This window comes from Melitaea cinxia, chromosome 29, assembly GCF_905220565.1.
Source record: "Melitaea cinxia chromosome 29, ilMelCinx1.1, whole genome shotgun sequence".
In the NCBI taxonomy this organism is placed as follows: Eukaryota; Metazoa; Arthropoda; class Insecta; order Lepidoptera; family Nymphalidae; genus Melitaea; species Melitaea cinxia.
Window position 1 is genome coordinate 7165422 of NC_059422.1, and position 17803 is coordinate 7183224.

Sequence of the window (17803 nt, forward strand, 5' to 3'; positions counted from 1 at the left end):
TCCCTTTTGATTAAATACTTAAACAGTTGTTAAACTGTCATTTATAATTTTACGTTAAATATAAGAAACTCTTTTAAAAAATATTTGTGACATATACATTCACTTACCTAAAATGTAAAATATTTCATACGTACCTAATATCTTTGTTAATGTTTTAAGTAATAATTTCACGTTTTAGATATAAGTGGAAAATTGGTGGCTTAGGTAATAATTATTGTTCTTATTTTGTGAGTTCATTGTATTGTTGTGTGCTGTTTATTTCTCAATAAAATAAAGTAAATAAAATTAATAAATAAAATAAATAAATATAATAATACCGCGATTTACGCGACTGTAACCAAGCTGTTACCGCGTAAGTCAAAAAAAGTTTTACGTAAAGGAAGTCACAGATAACGTTTAGTATTTACGTTTAGGCGGTAGGACAACAAGAGGAGTCGATAAAAACAGCAAACAGGAAAAAAACCGTTTATTTTTCCGTCGTTTTCGGTTTCGATAAGTAATATTAAAAGATCCCTGGTTCGAAGGTACTATTAAAAAAAAAACAGAATAATCTTTAACCGCCATCCGTCGGCTTTTTATGTTCCAAGGTAGTAGTGGAACTGTGTTATTTATATATGGAAGAGAGGGGGTGGCTATATTCTTTGATTCCTTAACCACACAGCAGCGGGCAGCAGCGTCTTCGGTGCGACAAAGCCAGCCCTGCGGTCACCAACCCGCCTGCCCAGCGTGGTGACTATGGGCAACATACATGAGTTCACGTCATTTTTGGCGTGAACTTGTGGAGGCCTATGTCCAGTAGTGGACTGCGAAAGGCTGCTGTGATGATGATGAAGAATCTTTCACTGTTATAGTTGCTCTATATATGTACTGTCATTGATTGCGCTTCCGTTTAGTTAAAAAAAGAATGTATCGAATTTAGAACGCCATCGTTAATGTCTTTGGTTAAGTGTGTAGGTGCTGGCACAGCGCCATCTATGTTTCCTTTGGCTTCTCGGTTGCGTGAGCCTCGTCAGTATTACACCAATTGTATCTCCGATAAAATACCGTTTAAATTAACGACACCAGTCAAATATATACTTAATTCTATAACACAGGTTAAGACTTTAAAAGCTAATTTGTAATTCTTTTTAAACGGTTTTATTTAGCTCACCCCGTTTGTTTTATTTTTTATTCTTGGGTCTAATTTAGTAATTCAAATTTCACCCTCTTCCTGTCAACCGATTAATCTGAAATTTTGTATACACTTTGGATTTTGGTGACAATACAATTATGTTTATTCATTATCATTATAAATTCAAGATGGCCGCCGCTACAAAATGGCGGATAATTTATGTTTTATTAATCCCATCAATATGGGTATCAAATGAAAGGGCTCAACAAGCAGAATACAATATACTATAAAAAATTGAAATCCAAGATGGCGGCCGCTACAAAATGGCGGATAACGTAGGTTTTATCAATCCCATCAATATGGGTATCAAATGAAAGGGCTCAAAAAGCAGAATACAATATACTTTAAAAAATTGAAATACAAGATGGCGGCCGCTACAAAATGGCGGATAACGTAGGTTTTATCGATCCCATCAATATGGGTATCAAATGAAAGTGCTCAACCAGTATAATCAATGTACTATATAAAATTAAAATCCAAGATGGCGGTCTCTACAAAATGGCGGATAACTTAGGTTTTATCAATCCCATCAACATGGGTATCAAATGAAAGGTCTCAACAAGTAGAATACAATTTACTATGCAAAATTGAAATCTAAGCTGGCCGCCGCTACCAAATGTCTGATAACAATTTTTTATCAATCCCACCAATATGGGTATCAAATAAAAGGGCTTGACAAGAAGAATACAGTGCACTATACAACCTCAATATTTAAGATGGGCCTTGCAATAATGAAGCACTAAATGAATTAAACAGAATGCGAAATAAAAACTAAAAACTAGAAAATAAAAATAGGTAAAAAAGCTTTTTAATTTAAACGGTTTTATGTTAAACATACATTGCAATGTTTAAGATAAATGTACTAAAAACCAAAAAATAATAAAATAGATACAGTCGTGGGAATTATAAACATATGCATAGACTAGACTAAAATAAAACCGTGGGGCACGTCAATTGTCTACAAATTATCGACTTAATGTGCGATAGAAGAATCGTTTAATTCGTCGTTAAAATAGGCAGTTGGCCCGCAGACGGTGAGGAAATTACATACTATTTTCTTGCTCATGGAAATTCCAATAGTTATACACTCCATGTAAATAAAAGAGATGTTTCAACTAGTTTATCGTTGGACATTCACACTGCTGGCTGGCGAGGAATCGTTTCACTGCTCGTAGTTTGTCTTTAATCGACAAAACATATGATAAAAGTACTACTCGCTCACCACTATGAAACCCTAAAACTCGCTTATAATCGAGCTTGCTAGCTTGTTTCCACATTCTAGCCCTACTTATCACACGTCCATCGTTGTCGGTTGAACAACTGCCTAATTATAGTGTAACATTACAAAACAAACATTTTAATCAACGATTGTAGACAATTGACGTGCCCCACGGTTTTATTTTAGTCTAGTCTATGCATATGTTTATAATTCCCATGACTGTATCTATTTTATTATTTTTTGGTTTTTAGTACATTTATCTTAAACATTGCAATGTATGTTTAACATAAAACCGTTTAACTTAAAAAGTTTTTTTACCTATTTTTGAGATATATTACTCAAGTAATTCTTCTCAAGTATTTTCCTGTTGTGAGTAAGGTAGCCAGAGAAATACTTATTGCCCAATCCAAAGGCAATGTACTTGCTTCTTGTATTGGTAGCGTTCGTAGGCTAATGTGCTTACTATGAGGTATAATGTACCTGCTCATGTTGTACGCCATAATGGTGTAAAAACACTAAAAAGGTAAGCGAACAAGTGACTTTATTGTAGCTTGATATCTCTCTCTCTCTTTCACATAACTATTTAATAACATTAATATTTATTTATTTTTAACCGACTTCAAAAAAGGTTACTCTATTCGACCGTATATATGATAGTATATAAGTATGTTCGGGGATAACTTCGTCGTTTATGAACCGATTTTGATAATTCTTTTTTTTTTTGTTGGAAAGGAAATATCTCAAGTGTGTTTTTTAATTTTTTTCGTCTACATTTGTATTACTTGTCGATGTAATTGAAGTCGGTTTTTTTCGTTTGCGAGCAAATACAATTATTTTATTTATTCTTAATGTACACCGAAATACAGACACATATAAAGAAAGATACAAAAAAAACCAGATAATTTTTGGGCACAGGACACGATACAGTTGTAGCAGAGGTTAGAAGTGTGCACATATCAAGGAGGAAAAAAATCAATAATAAATAAAGTTAAATAAATTGTTTACATGACTCATACTAAAAATACGAGGCATTATCAAACATATATAGATATAAACTACGATATAATATACTTACATAAACATAAAATACTTATATATAAACATATAAATATTTTAGAATATTTTTTTTATAATATATAAAATTCTCGTGTCATGGTGTTAAACATTGAACTCCTCCGAAACTGCTCGACCGATTTTAATAAAATTTTGTGGGCATATCGGGTAGGTCTGAGAATCAGCCAACATCTATTTTTCATACCCCTAAGTTATAAGGGGGGGGGGTGGATTAAGCGAGTTATAACATATATGGCAAAGCAACGTTTGCGGGGTCAGCATATACTTACTACTAGCTGACTCAGCAAACGTTGTCTTACCGCTAAAAGCTATTTAAAAATAGGGGTTGGTGGTAGAAGGGTGAAAATTTAGGGTTGTATGTATTTTTCAACGCCAAATCATAATAAAATAAACAATAAATAATTTATCTAAAAATTAAAAAAAAAAAATACTGGGGTGGACTACCCTTAACATTTAGGGGGATTAAAAATAGATTTTGTTCGATTCTCAGACCTACCAAATATGCACACAAAATTTCATGAGAATTGGTCAAGCCGTTTCGGAGGAGTTTAACTACAAACACCGCGACACGAGAATTTTATATATTTGAAGAAGATTACCATATTAATTACATAATTTTTTCGAAGAACTATTCGATAGTGTGGGGTTTTTTTATAGATCAGTGATAACGTACCTACTCGGAACTGATAATCATCGATCATCGTTATATTAGTAATGACAATTTTAATGACTTAGAGAAATATATTAAAAGCAATTAACTTCAAAAAATACTCATCAGCAAAAAGCAACAACCCACAACGTGGTATATTTGACTCGAAAATTTATTAAACTTTTGAAAGCGTTTTATAAGCATGAATCAAATAAATAAATATAAAACATAATTATTTCTATGATAAAATAAATGATTCTACGTAAGATTATTTAACAATAAGACGCCTTTTTGAAAGCAAAAAAAAAAAATATATTCTAAAATGGTTTTCAATGGATTAATGGTTTCATATTTTCTTTTATTGGATTATTGGTTTTATTACAAGTAACTTATCTAATAGAACGAGCAATTCTTGTATATATTTTAAAATCTGATGCGCGGAAACGGCTCCAACGATTGTCATGAAATTTAGTATACAAGGGAATTCCTTGGCGATAAAAAATCATTTTATCTCTGTTTTTAGGTAATGAAAAAATGGCTACAATATTATTAGGATACATTTTGAAATGGTATAGATTTTAATAGCTCAGTTGGAGAATAGGCCGGTCGAAACGACAAGTTCACGATTCAAATCCTAATGTCTGGAAATCGATTATATTTTTTCCTTTTTTTTTTCTAATTGCAGTCGTGATTTCTTATTTAAATGACCAGTACATTTTTATTATAATTACTAGTGATCAACCCCGGCTTCGCACGGGTGTAATGCTGATACTAAATATATTACAGAATGTCTTTATTTATAGTATGAAGCTAGCTTATAGCATGGTTATTAACATAATAACAACATTCAAATATGTGTCGTTAGATTACACGTTGTTACAGAATGCGTTGAAGAAATAAAGTTTCACTGCTCGTTCCCCGTAGGTGATAATTTGTAGCCTATATGTTGACCCGACTTCTTAATAATATTTGTGCCAAATTTGAAGTAAATCCATGTAGTACTTTTTGAGTTTATCCCGGACATACATACAGACAAACAGACAAAAATTCTAAAAACTATATTTTTTGCTTCGGTATCGATTGTAGATCACACCCCAAGTATTCTTTTAAAAAAATATTCAATGTACAGTTTTGACTTTCCTACCATTTTATTATATTAGTACCTGGGTGACCGAGCTAAGCTCGGTATTCTTAGTAAATCGTGAAGGATTAGTAGTAGAAGAGAGAGTTAAAATGATTCGCTGCCGGTTTGGATGAAGTGTTTTTTAACCGACTTCAAAAAAGGAGGAGGTTACTCAATTCGGCTGAAGGAAACTCAATATACAGGGTGTCCCAAAAAGTAGTGATAAGCGGAATTCCAGAGATAGGTCACCCCTTGGGGTATCCGAATCACCCCTATGTATGTTCAGCGATTTTGCATAGTTTTCGAGTTATGAATTTTTTTATATGTTTTTGAGAATTTTCCACCTGAACAACTTTAAAAATTTCTAAAAAAAAAAATTGAAAACTTTTTAGAATTTTTATTTTTGTATCTAAATAGTCATGAGCTGTAGCTTCCCGCTTAAAAGATTCAGCTTCTTAACTTTGATGGAAATTGTGAAAATCTAAGTGTAAAGTGAAAATTTTACGTTTTGAGAACTATGACTTCAATTTTCAACTTAGAATTAAAAATCTAAACAGGCGATTTTATGGTTTCTAATTAGGCTTAAAAACTTCTCCAGAGTCTCAGCTTTCATAATCATAAATAAAAAGTTGTACTTAATGGGGCTACTTTTGCTAAAATTTGCCTTCAAAGACATCAAGGTGGAAAATTCTTAAAATTACCAATTTGAATAAAAAAAATTTTTTTGCTCAATTTATTATTCCTTTAAGGTTAAATAGTTTTGTCGGCGCTCTAGCTGGGTCATACGTATAGGATTCGTGCGGAGGAAAATGATAAATCCGTAGACTGAGTGATATGGTTCCAAAACGATGGTGCTCCATGTCACTTTGCAAGAATAGTCAGACAACATTTAACAGAAAGATTTAGAGACAGATGGATCGGCCGTGGAGGGCCCATTGCATGGCCGCCGCGGTCCCCAGACTTGAATCCAATCGATTTCTTTGTCTGGGGATATTATAAAGAAATAGTTTACGCTAAAAACATTAGCAACGTAGCGGAGTTAAGACGAAAATTGAGACAGGCAGAAGAAACAATTAAAAACAACAGAATAGCATTCGTAAGAGTTAATTAGTCTGTTAACCAACCAAAAGATTGTAAGAAAACTAAGATCGAAGATTTATTAACATTTGGAGGTTATTTAGGTTTAATTAATAAAACGAAAAGTAATCGTCTTAAAATTATTTATTATAAAAAGTTTTCAATATGTCGACCTTCGTGCTTGATACATGTTCTACATCGTCTTAAAAAGTTTTCTTTGAGTCTTACGAATGCTATTCTGTTGTTTTTAATTGTTTCTTCTGCCTGTCTCAATTTTCGTCTTAACTCCGCTACGTTGCTAATGTTTTTAGCGTAAACTATTTCTTTATAATATCCCCAGACAAAGAAATCGATTGGATTCAAGTCTGGGGACCGCGGCGGCCATGCAATGGGCCCTCCACGGCCGATCCATCTGTCTCTAAATCTTTCTGTTAAATGTTGTCTGACTATTCTTGCAAAGTGACATGGAGCACCATCGTTTTGGAACCATATCACTCAGTCTACGGATTTATCATTTTCCTCCGCACGAATCCTATACGTATGACCCAGCTAGAGCGCCGACAAAACTATTTAACCTTAAAGGAATAATAAATTGAGCAAAAAAATTTTTTTTATTCAAATTGGTAATTTTAAGAATTTTCCACCTTGATGTCTTTGAAGGCAAATTTTAGCAAAAGTAGCCCCATTAAGTACAACTTTTTATTTATGATTATGAAAGCTGAGACTCTGGAGAAGTTTTTAAGCCTAATTAGAAACCATAAAATCGCCTGTTTAGATTTTTAATTCTAAGTTGAAAATTGAAGTCATAGTTCTCAAAACGTAAAATTTTCACTTTACACTTAGATTTTCACAATTTCCATCAAAGTTAAGAAGCTGAATCTTTTAAGCGGGAAGCTACAGCTCATGACTATTTAGATACAAAAATAAAAATTCTAAAAAGTTTTCAATTTTTTTTTTTAGAAATTTTTAAAGTTGTTCAGGTGGAAAATTCTCAAAAACATATAAAAAAATTCATAACTCGAAAACTATGCAAAATCGCTGAACATACATAGGGGTGATTCGGATACCCCAAGGGGTGACCTATCTCTGGAATTCCGCTTATCACTACTTTTTGGGACACCCTGTATATATATTCCACCTTCGGTGCTACAAAGTCACAATTCAGGACACTTTTTTTGTTATGTCTTTTATTAGGACTTTTTGATAATTTAATATAAGATTTTTAAACCATAGCAAAGAAAGTAAACTATTAATTTTATAAAGATTTCAAACCTACTATAAGTAGTAATCCAGAAATGAGGAAGTAAAAGCGAAAAAAAAAAAAAAATTAAAAGTCCTCTCCTGTAAAATTAAGAAATGAGCTGTTGTGACTTTGTTGCACCGAAGGTGCGAGATATATATATATATATATATATATCACTACATAGTATAAAACAAAGTCTCTTTCTCTGTCTCTATATCTCTATGTCCCTATGTATGCTTAAATCTTTAAAACTACGAAACAGATTTTGATGCGGTTTTTTTAATAGATAGAGTGATTGAAGAGGAAGGATTATTTGTATAATAACATGCATTAAATAATGGAGAAATACTGTTATTTTTGAGGTTTCTAATGTGATGTCGTAGATAATTACATTTTTCCGCTTACATTGCAAACGCAGCCTGAACCCTACGAGATTTATCAAAATAATGTACTAAGTATTATACACATTGAAAAGTTCTACAGAAAACTCCGCTATGGTATATGTCTCTTTTGGATATCCCACAATAACATTTTTTTGTCATTTACTTTTTACGACAAATAGTGGCTAATTTTCAAATCGATTTTAACCAATACAGCATTAATCCTTATCTAATTAAATACCTTAAATACATTGTTGATTTAATATTGATCTATATGGCCCTTTACAGCATATGATTTAAATGAATATTTTTGAAGATATAGATTTAAAAATTGCGATACGTACCGTTTGCGGTAGTTCCGGCCGGCTTTTACTCTAAAGTTAATGCGTGCGGGCTACGGGCAGTAATGAATAAATCAAAACTACTGGATCGATTTTAAACATTTTTCAGTGAATGACATAGGCTATAATTATATTTTATACCCATGCGAAGCCGGAGCAGGTCGCTAGTATATATATATTTTAATGTATGTTCGGGGATAACTTCGTCGTTTATGAAAAGATTTTGATAATTCTTTTTTTGGTGGAAAGGAGATATCCCTGGTGTAGTAGCATGATAAGGAAACCAGGATCTGATGATGGGATCCTAGGGAAATCGAGGGAAACTCTCGAAAATCCGCATAACTTTACATTAACTACATAATACTTAACATACTACTGGGTGTACTGATTTTGATGTTTTTAACCTAATCGAAAGCCGATGTTTATCATGTGGTCATATTTCATCGAGATCTGATTACAACTTATGGAGTAATCTTTGATAATGCGTATTTATTGACTATTTTTTCAGGTACCTACATTGTATTACTTGTCGATGTAGTATTTCTTGACTATTTTTTCATGTACCTACATTGTATTACTTGTCGATGTAATTGAAGTCGATTTTTTTTTTCGTTTGCCTGCAAGCAGCAATTATTAATAATAAATTAATGCAAAATAAAAATAAAAAATAAGGATAAATCAAAAATTGATACAAAATACACAATTACAAGATTGAGAGTAATTGCTTCTAAAAACTGATAGGCGCTCCAACAAATCGTGTTTTTTTTTTGAAAATTATACTTAAATACGAATTACATATTTATAAAATATGAATCATATTTTTTACTGACAATAATAAAAAATATAAATAAATATAAAAAATCAAAAATAAAAAATAATTAAAAAATAATAATGATAAAATATGAATAATATTTTTCGATTTTACCGACATAATAATAAAAAATAAGAACAGCTTATTTAAATAAAAAAAAAGCGAGTGCAATTAGAAAAAGAAAAAGAAAAAATAATTGATCAGGGACATGTGGATTTGAACCATGATCTTCTCGGTTGATACCGAACGGCCGATTTTCCACCGAGCTATTGCAACTAAATTGACAAATGCGAAATTTACCTTCGTATTCTAACGATATTTTTTTTCACTCCCTAAAAACAGGGATAAAACGACATTTTCTGAAAATGAATCCTAGCTAGATAGATTTATCTCCCCCGAAACCACCTGTATACTAAATTTTATGAAAATCGTTGGAGCCGTTTCCAAGATCCAGATTATATATATATATATATATACAAGAATTGCTCGTTTAATAGTATAAGATATGTATAGATGACGGTAAGATCGAAAAATAATATTCATATTTCATCAGTGTAGGGTAAGGTTGCTCAAGTCGTACCTACTACCGCCTAAGTCGTACCTCGATGATATCCCAGCTGTTGCGTATTAAAAGTATCATGTTGTAAGGTAGATCTGAACTAAATAGTCGGGCAAGCACGTGAAAACAATCGGACGGCCTTCCGTGTTGCGGAGCAAAAATTATCAAAAAGTAAGTTTTTTCAAGTTTTCAATTAAATTTTCAGCTCATTCGTAAGTTTTTTATAAAAGGAATGTAATTTTCAACTTATTTTTTTGTTCACATCTTAGTTAAAGTAATATTTTATTAAAAAAACAAAATCAACGCATGCAGAAATTTTAATTACATAAAAATTGTTAGTTCAAACATCAATATCCAAATGAAAATCTTATATAGATTAGTTATTTATTATTTATTTGTTTAAATTAGAGGAGGCCTATGTCGAAGGACAAGCTGTTTGAAACCGATTGTCAATAACAAACTAATATAAAATTTTTAATTTTTCTATAAATTGTGGAACAGTAATAAAGGCTTATTTTATTTTATTTTTTTATTTATTTGTTTATTTAATAGTTTCAAAAAAGATACACATTGTTACTTATATATTAATAGCAATTATAAACCACTAAGATATAAAAGCGACGCCGCGTTGGCGCAACGGTTACAGCCATGGATTGTACCTGTTGCGCTGGCGGTTGCGGGTTCGATCCCTGCACATGACAAACATTTGTATTGGCCATACAGGTGTTTGCCGTGGTATGGGTGTTTGTGCAGTCCTTGTGGGTCTTCCCACCGTGCCTCGGAGAGCACGTTAAGCCATGGGTTTTGCCGACATTAAACTTCCATAAGTTACCATGACAATAAATACAATATTAAATACAACTTTTGTGATATCAGTTTTGTTTTTTAACAAACTTCAAAAAAGGAGGAGGTTATGCAATTCGACCATATATACCTACTTATGTATGTTCGGGGATAACTCCGTCGTTTATGAAGCGATTTTGATATTTCTTTTTTTGTCGGAAAGCACATATCCCAAGAGTGGTACCATGATAATTAAACCAGGGTCTGATGATAGGATTCCAGAGATATCGAGGGGAACCCTCGAAAATCGTAGTGACGACTAGTGTGTTTGTAATTTTTTTTTTTCGTTCACTTACGTTGTATTACTTGTCGATGTAATTGAAGTCGGTTTTTTCGTTTGCGAGCAAACACAATTATTAATTTCACAATTTTATTTACTTAGAATCATTTTTCTATAAAGATAAAAATGTCAACCCCATCGTTTTCTAAGTACCATCAACAGATCAACGATTAATTATGAGCTCATGTCACTTTATAATATTAACAATTCATTTTAAAACATTGGCTGGTTCATTTTTGTCCAAAGAATCGGCATAGCGATTCAACGGGGAAACGCTATCAGCATTCTTGACATCTTTCCACGCGGACCATACGCGTCCACGTATGTTTTATTCCATAACTATCTGTAAATACTTAGTTCTTAAGTTGTGAATTGTTATTATGTAGGTATAATATTTTAAAACTATAAAGCATCTTAGTTCAAACATGGAATCACATGTTACGAAAAGGAATACCTGACAGGTCAACATTACATAACAATTTTACTATGAAGAATATAATTAAAATAAACTTTTATCTGTTGGATACCGCTACGCGTCTGATAGATCATTAATTAATAAAACGGGCTCTCGTAATCACTGCTTCGTTCTTGGAAGCCTTATGACACCCCTAGTACCCCAAAATGATAATAACAGATTTACAATCAATCAAAAATTTTAATGTATTGTTCTAGTAAGTTTGATATTAATAAGATTTTATATTACCATGAATAAGGGGGAGGATATTTGAATATTAATAATAGTAATAATCGCAGTTTAAACGCGAGAAGGAATAACGAATTGTAACTCCAAGTTTCCGACTGCGCAAAGTATACGTCTCCTTTCTGGGTTATAATATTCGCATGTATAATAAAATCCCACAAACAATTTCGGAATTATCTCAACAGAAATTTAAAGTTTTTATTAAAAAGAAATTAATAGATAAGGCGTATTATTCGGTGCAGGATTACATAGTTGATAAAGGTGTGTGGACTTAGTGGCGCTTTGTGCTAAAACCCAGTTTATATATTATTTTTCAAAAGAGTAACCGAGGAGTTTCTTGCCGATTCTTCTCTGCTACATTCCGAATCGGTGGTAGCTTTAGTTTTACAAAAATAATAAACTAAAAATGACGATTCGAACGACGGTGCCTATTTGAAATTTGAATAAAGTTAGGTGGGACCTATTTGAAATTTGAATAAAGTTAGGTGGGACCTATTTGAAATTTGAATAAAGTTATTTTTGACTTTGATGACTTAAATTATTTTATCTAATAAGATATGATGTTATTGGCAAAGGGTATTCAAGTAATTGGCCGAGTTAAGAAATAGGAAAAAAAAATATGGATCATATATTGTTTTCTTGTCTACGCGAATTTCACTCAATATAATATTTCACTCATGGCAAGACCACCTTTTGTACAATTTGCTTTTTTTTCTTGCATATTTTAATACGTGTATTGTTTCCGATTGTAAAATAAATTATATTTGTATTATATTGTATTGTATGATGGAACAACTTGAAGAAATTAACGTGAGGACTCGTCCCGTGACCATGGTAGCTGTAGGTGTAATATCCGGAACGTCGGGCATGGAAAAAAGCTAATAAGCAGCGATTACATCCGAAAAAATTTTTTTTATTAAAAATATATGGATCGTATCGCTAATTATTTCCAGAGCTTAATTTTTGTACGATCAAAGTGTCAACTTACTTCGTGCTAAAAATATATACTCGTAGCTGACTCGGCGTGTTTCGTGCCACTATATATTTTCGTGATTATTTTTATTTATTTTTTTATTTATAAATTTTGTCCAGACAACATTGTTGAATTTAATTATTAATATTGATTTATCAATTTTAGGGCAATCGTTCGAAAATAAACGATCGCTCTGGTGTAATTGTGCCGTGTCGGCGGCGCCTTGACACCGACGGTCGCGGTTTCGATTCCCGCTCAGAATGGATATTTGTGTTTATACAAATATTAATTTCCGGTCTAGTCATTAGTCCTTATGGGTCTCCTCGCCGTGCCTGGGAGAACCCGTTAATCTGTCCCGGTTGTTATCATGTACACCTGATAGCGATCGTTACTAATATTAGGGAATATATCCCCCAACCCGTAGTAACCCGTTCTCCTACATGGGGAAAGAGGCCTATGCCCTGTAGTTGAGATATTACAGGCTGAAACAAAGGAATACGAAGAAGAAATATATATTTACCCATATATTGAGCTGTAAATTTCTTGTAATGGATATATGGTTCCTGTTCTCTAACAACATTGTCAGTGACATACCAATAGTCACAGTCAAGAGATAAACGCGAGCGATACCTCCACTACAAAGCATTTCATGTGTACTTTGGGACAGCTATTGCTTACCACGATTTATAATACTAACATAATTAAGTCATAACGCACGTACGGGTATTTACAACCCACAATTTAATTTGTTGCGTAAGCATTTACGATTTAAGCCACTAGCAAAGGCTTGTAATTTATGTGTAAAAAAGAGAAATCCTGGTGGTACGAAGCGATGCACGTTCAGTAGCCCGAGAAAATCCCAATCCCATTTTGGATTACAAATTAACTCACCTACGCGGTAATCGAAATTTTCAAATATTTTAATGCATATATTTATCACAAACAAACATTCACCAATTCACACTAAAATAACTTTTCCTTATTAGGTACTTACACGGAAATAAACTTTTGATAACAAGTAAAAACAGAATAATACACAAATATAAAATAAATAGGACCGTTTGAAATCCTAATTAGTTCCAAAATCCACATGCTTAACTCGAAACACTTAAAATTCTTTAGTTAGATCGAATAAACTTTAAGTTTTTAAATTCAAAATGACAGCAAAAAAAAAAAGAAAAAAAATGTACCTTGCGTAGTCGCCAAACTGTTATAACACAATCAAATCTCAGTTGAATTTTACTGTCAAGATATTAATTATCTGTGATAGCGTTTTGATATCGACGATTACTTTGATAATTATAAGGATTATAGATATTAAAATTTTATTTTCAAACAAAACCATTTACGTTTGGTGTCATTCATGCTTTTAGAATTATTTGATTCAAATTATATATATATATATATATTTTTTTGTATCATCCACATAACGAATGTTTGGTTTTTTATTATATGAACTACAGATATATTTAGCGATAAGAATGGATGATACTAGGATACTTTAATGCCTATTACGGATTAGATTACGAGAGTCGTTATATATCAAAACTCAGGTGGTTGGAATATGTGGATTAGTACATAAATGCTATTGACACGAGGATCTGGAATGAGAAAACCTAAAGCCGGGTCCAGACATGTATCATTTGCCCGATCCGATCACCGTATCCGTATCGTCGACGCGTATCATGATCGCATATGTGGACGGGTAATGATATACGTATCATGATACGAGATCTCGATACGCCGTTATGATACGGCCCGTCCCATGTCGTGTCGGTTTTTGTCCGATCATCAAAGGTGATACAGATACGGACGTGGGTCAGTCTGGACGCATCACTCGCGACGCTCGGTCGGTTGTCACCATCGTCTCTGTTTTGGTTTTGAGGTTAGAATGTTGTGAATAACAATAAAACAGGCACATGAAATTGCTAAATTCTCGTACATTTCAACCAACTGCGACGACATGTTTGATCGAGAGCAGAAACTGAACTGGGCAATTTGATACGCGATCATGACTATTGTGAAGATACGGATACGGAGCAAATCGGAGGCGTCCACAACTTGATACGGGGCTTGACAATACGCAGATACGGATACGGTGATAGGATCGATCAAATGATCATGTCTGGACCCGGCTTAAAACTGATCTGGATGCAGAAGTATTCGTGTTCAGGCAAAGACACCCAAGCTATAGCGCCTTAGTTGCGGATAAAATCCATGATGCCATCAACTTTGTGTTTAATTTTTCTGTACATTATTTTTAGTGCAAAAGTATATAAATAAAATAGATATATCTGTATTTTTGTCTAACTACTAGTTTTGTAAGAAATATTTTATCTGTTAATTTAGCCCCACCCTTCGTTTAATCAGTATAAGTAAATAGATTGCTGTAGTAAATACATTGGTTTACTTTCAGAATATGAATATTTCTATTCGAATGTTTTATACAATATATCATTTACAATACAAACCGAATTGACCTAAACTATTGTTTTTTCTTCATGCTTATAAAGTTTAGTTATCATATTATGATAACAGTTCTAACGTAGTGCTAGTTATATATGGGTGGTTGGTATTTGTACAAATATGTCTCTGGTCTGGGCCTATATCCTTGTGTATCCTCCCACCGAGCCTCGGAGATCACTAAGTTGTCGGTCGCGGTTATTATCATAGACTCCTGCAACTGTTACTCTTAGTGGGGAATATATCCGCTAACTAAGAGTGGAGCAGCATGGTGTAAGATCCGTCCTTTCAGAAGGCTCGGAGTGTGGTGATATAGAGAATCCATCATCTTTTAAAATAATAGAAATGAATCAATATAACATGTATGTAAATAGCTAAAATTCTCATCTTTTTCTTACATGGAGACAAAGCCCTCTTGTCCAACAGTGCCACGTTGGTTGCTGGTGCAATGCAGTTTAGTTCAGTGGTAAAAGTTTCAATATTGCCTTTTAACAGAAGTACCTACAGGTAAACATTGTGACTTTATAAATATAAAGTAAAAAATAAAACAACGGCGAAGAAACAAAATTTATTTTTCACTTAAATCTAACAAAGAAAATCATTACACCATTAAGAATAAACATTTCATTCAAATTAAAAATATTTTCATTAATGTATGGTTTGGTAAGAGAATAATTATATACATCATTGAAAAAAAGATTACTATATCAATATACAAATGGATATAATAAAGGAACATTAAATTACACCACATATATACCTATAGTGGCGTATTTTAAGATTGAACGCCCCGGGCCATTTTAATTTGCCACCCCATAAATTAAGCGAAAAAGGTGAAAGTAGCGTTTGTATTAGGGATGTTTTTTTTTATGTCACTAGGACAGCAAACAAGCGTACGGCTCACCTGATGGTAAGCGGTTACCGTAGCTTATAGACGCCTGCAACACCAGAAGCATCGCAAGCGCGTTGCCGACCCAATCCCCAATCCCCCCCCCAGGAGCTCCGGTCACCTTACTCACCAACAGGAACACAATACTGCTTGAAAACAGTATTATTTAGCTGTGGTCTTCTGTAAGGTCGAGGTACTATCCCAGTCGGGCTACTCCGTATTTTGAGCAGAAAATTCCTGCTGTGCCCTACAGACCTCAGTTGTGTTAATAAATACCGATTATGGTAAATTTTAACGACTGATCTTTTCTTGAGGCCGTTAAATTTAATACCTCTTGTTTGTTTCTGACCTTGCATAGTTGTACATAAAAAAGTTGACTCAAAAATAATGAAATACTTTGAACATGACAACATTTAAACTATATGAGATAGGTCACTGAACCGTATTTTAGTGCGTTTGATGAAGTTTGAGAATTGACGGACAAAATTTTTTTTATAACTTAAAGTAATTAAAATTAACTTATCTGCTTAGTGTTATACATGGGAAATTAAATAAAAAAAAAATTGATACTAATTTACGTACACAAACTATGTCATTTAAGTATCAAGCTCGTTTAGCACTAGTATAGTAGTTATATGCCCAGGTATGAGGTATGAAAACATTTTTTGATTTTATTAAAACGTTCTTAAGTTTAGTTTTCATGTACCAGGTTATAGCTTACAAAAAGTTTTATAAGAAATAACTCAATTAGCATAAAATTTTAAATTTACAACTTAAAACAATACAACATAAAATTTTAAATTAACTTTCATATATTGTTACATACTAGCTGTGCCCGCATCTTCGTCCGCGTGGAATATAAGAAAATAGTTATTGTTCAGTTCGCAGAGTTATAAAATAAATAAGTTTCTAAAATAAAAGTAGCGTAAATTACTTCTTATTACATCAGCTATCTGCCAGTGCCCTTCAAAATCGGTCCAGTTGTTTCGAAGATTAGTCGGAACAAACAAACAGACAGACAGACAAAAATTATAAAAAATGTTATAATATAAGGTATATGTGCCTTGTATACATACATATGAATTTACTAAAAAGCGGTTATTTTAATATAACAAGCAGACAATCCAATTTTATGTATTTGTAGAGATTAAAGAATATATAACATATATATTTATTCTAAGAACGATCTATCGTCTAACTGTAGTTTCACCATTTCATTATTATTGACAGCGGCGCCATCTTGTAGCAACAATTGAACGTTCAAACTTGTAATGTTCTGTTTAAAAAAACGTTATAGAAGTTTATATTTAAACAAGGAGAGTACAGACTAACTATTAATTTTATAAACAATATGTAATTAAAACTATTAATGCTATAAAACACATCTAACTACTACATGAAAAAAAGTGTGTGTCAGCTCCGACGCACGACTGGAGTTTACTCCTTCAGATCGACTGTCTAAATACGCACGAAAAGGCTTACTAGTCTAAGAAAAAGATTAATACCATATCAAATGGTAAATAAAAGATTCAAATAATTGGGTTTCGATAGATATCGTTATTTTCCATAACACCATCTATCGTAAATAACGCCATCTATCGGAACCCTATCGGGTTAATCAAAAACGTAATGATTATTCGTTCAGTAGCTTTCACTCCTCATATTTTTTACATATTTTATATGGAAAGCAATTCTTGAGAAATAAAACTCCAAAAACACGCACAAAAGTGAAAATCGTAAAATACCTAGATAAATAAAAAATATATTTAAGACACACATCAACATACATGGTCGTCTGTTTTAGGAAGGAAACTTTATGCTTGTTACATACAACACATACATTTCTGAGTCATTGATACGGAACGAAAAAGGAAATTTGGCGCGGCGTCCTAAAGCTGGTAACAGTGTCGAGAACCTTTTTTTTATGTCACTAGGTCGGCAAACAAGCATACGGCTCACCTGATGGTAAGCGATTACCGTAGCTTATAGACGTCTGCAACACCAGAAG

General features: G+C 32.8%; 1 protein-coding gene across 1 annotated transcript in view; it reads right to left on the reverse strand.

Moving 5' to 3' along the window:
• Positions 1 to 16966: 16966 nt before the first annotated feature.
• Positions 16967 to 17803, reverse strand: part of LOC123667776 — a 47556-nt gene continuing 46719 nt past the window's right edge. Inside the window, exon 34 of the mRNA XM_045601614.1 lies at positions 16967 to 17071. Within this exon, the coding sequence (XP_045457570.1) occupies positions 16967 to 17071 (105 nt within the window). The remainder of the gene's footprint in view (positions 17072 to 17803) is intronic.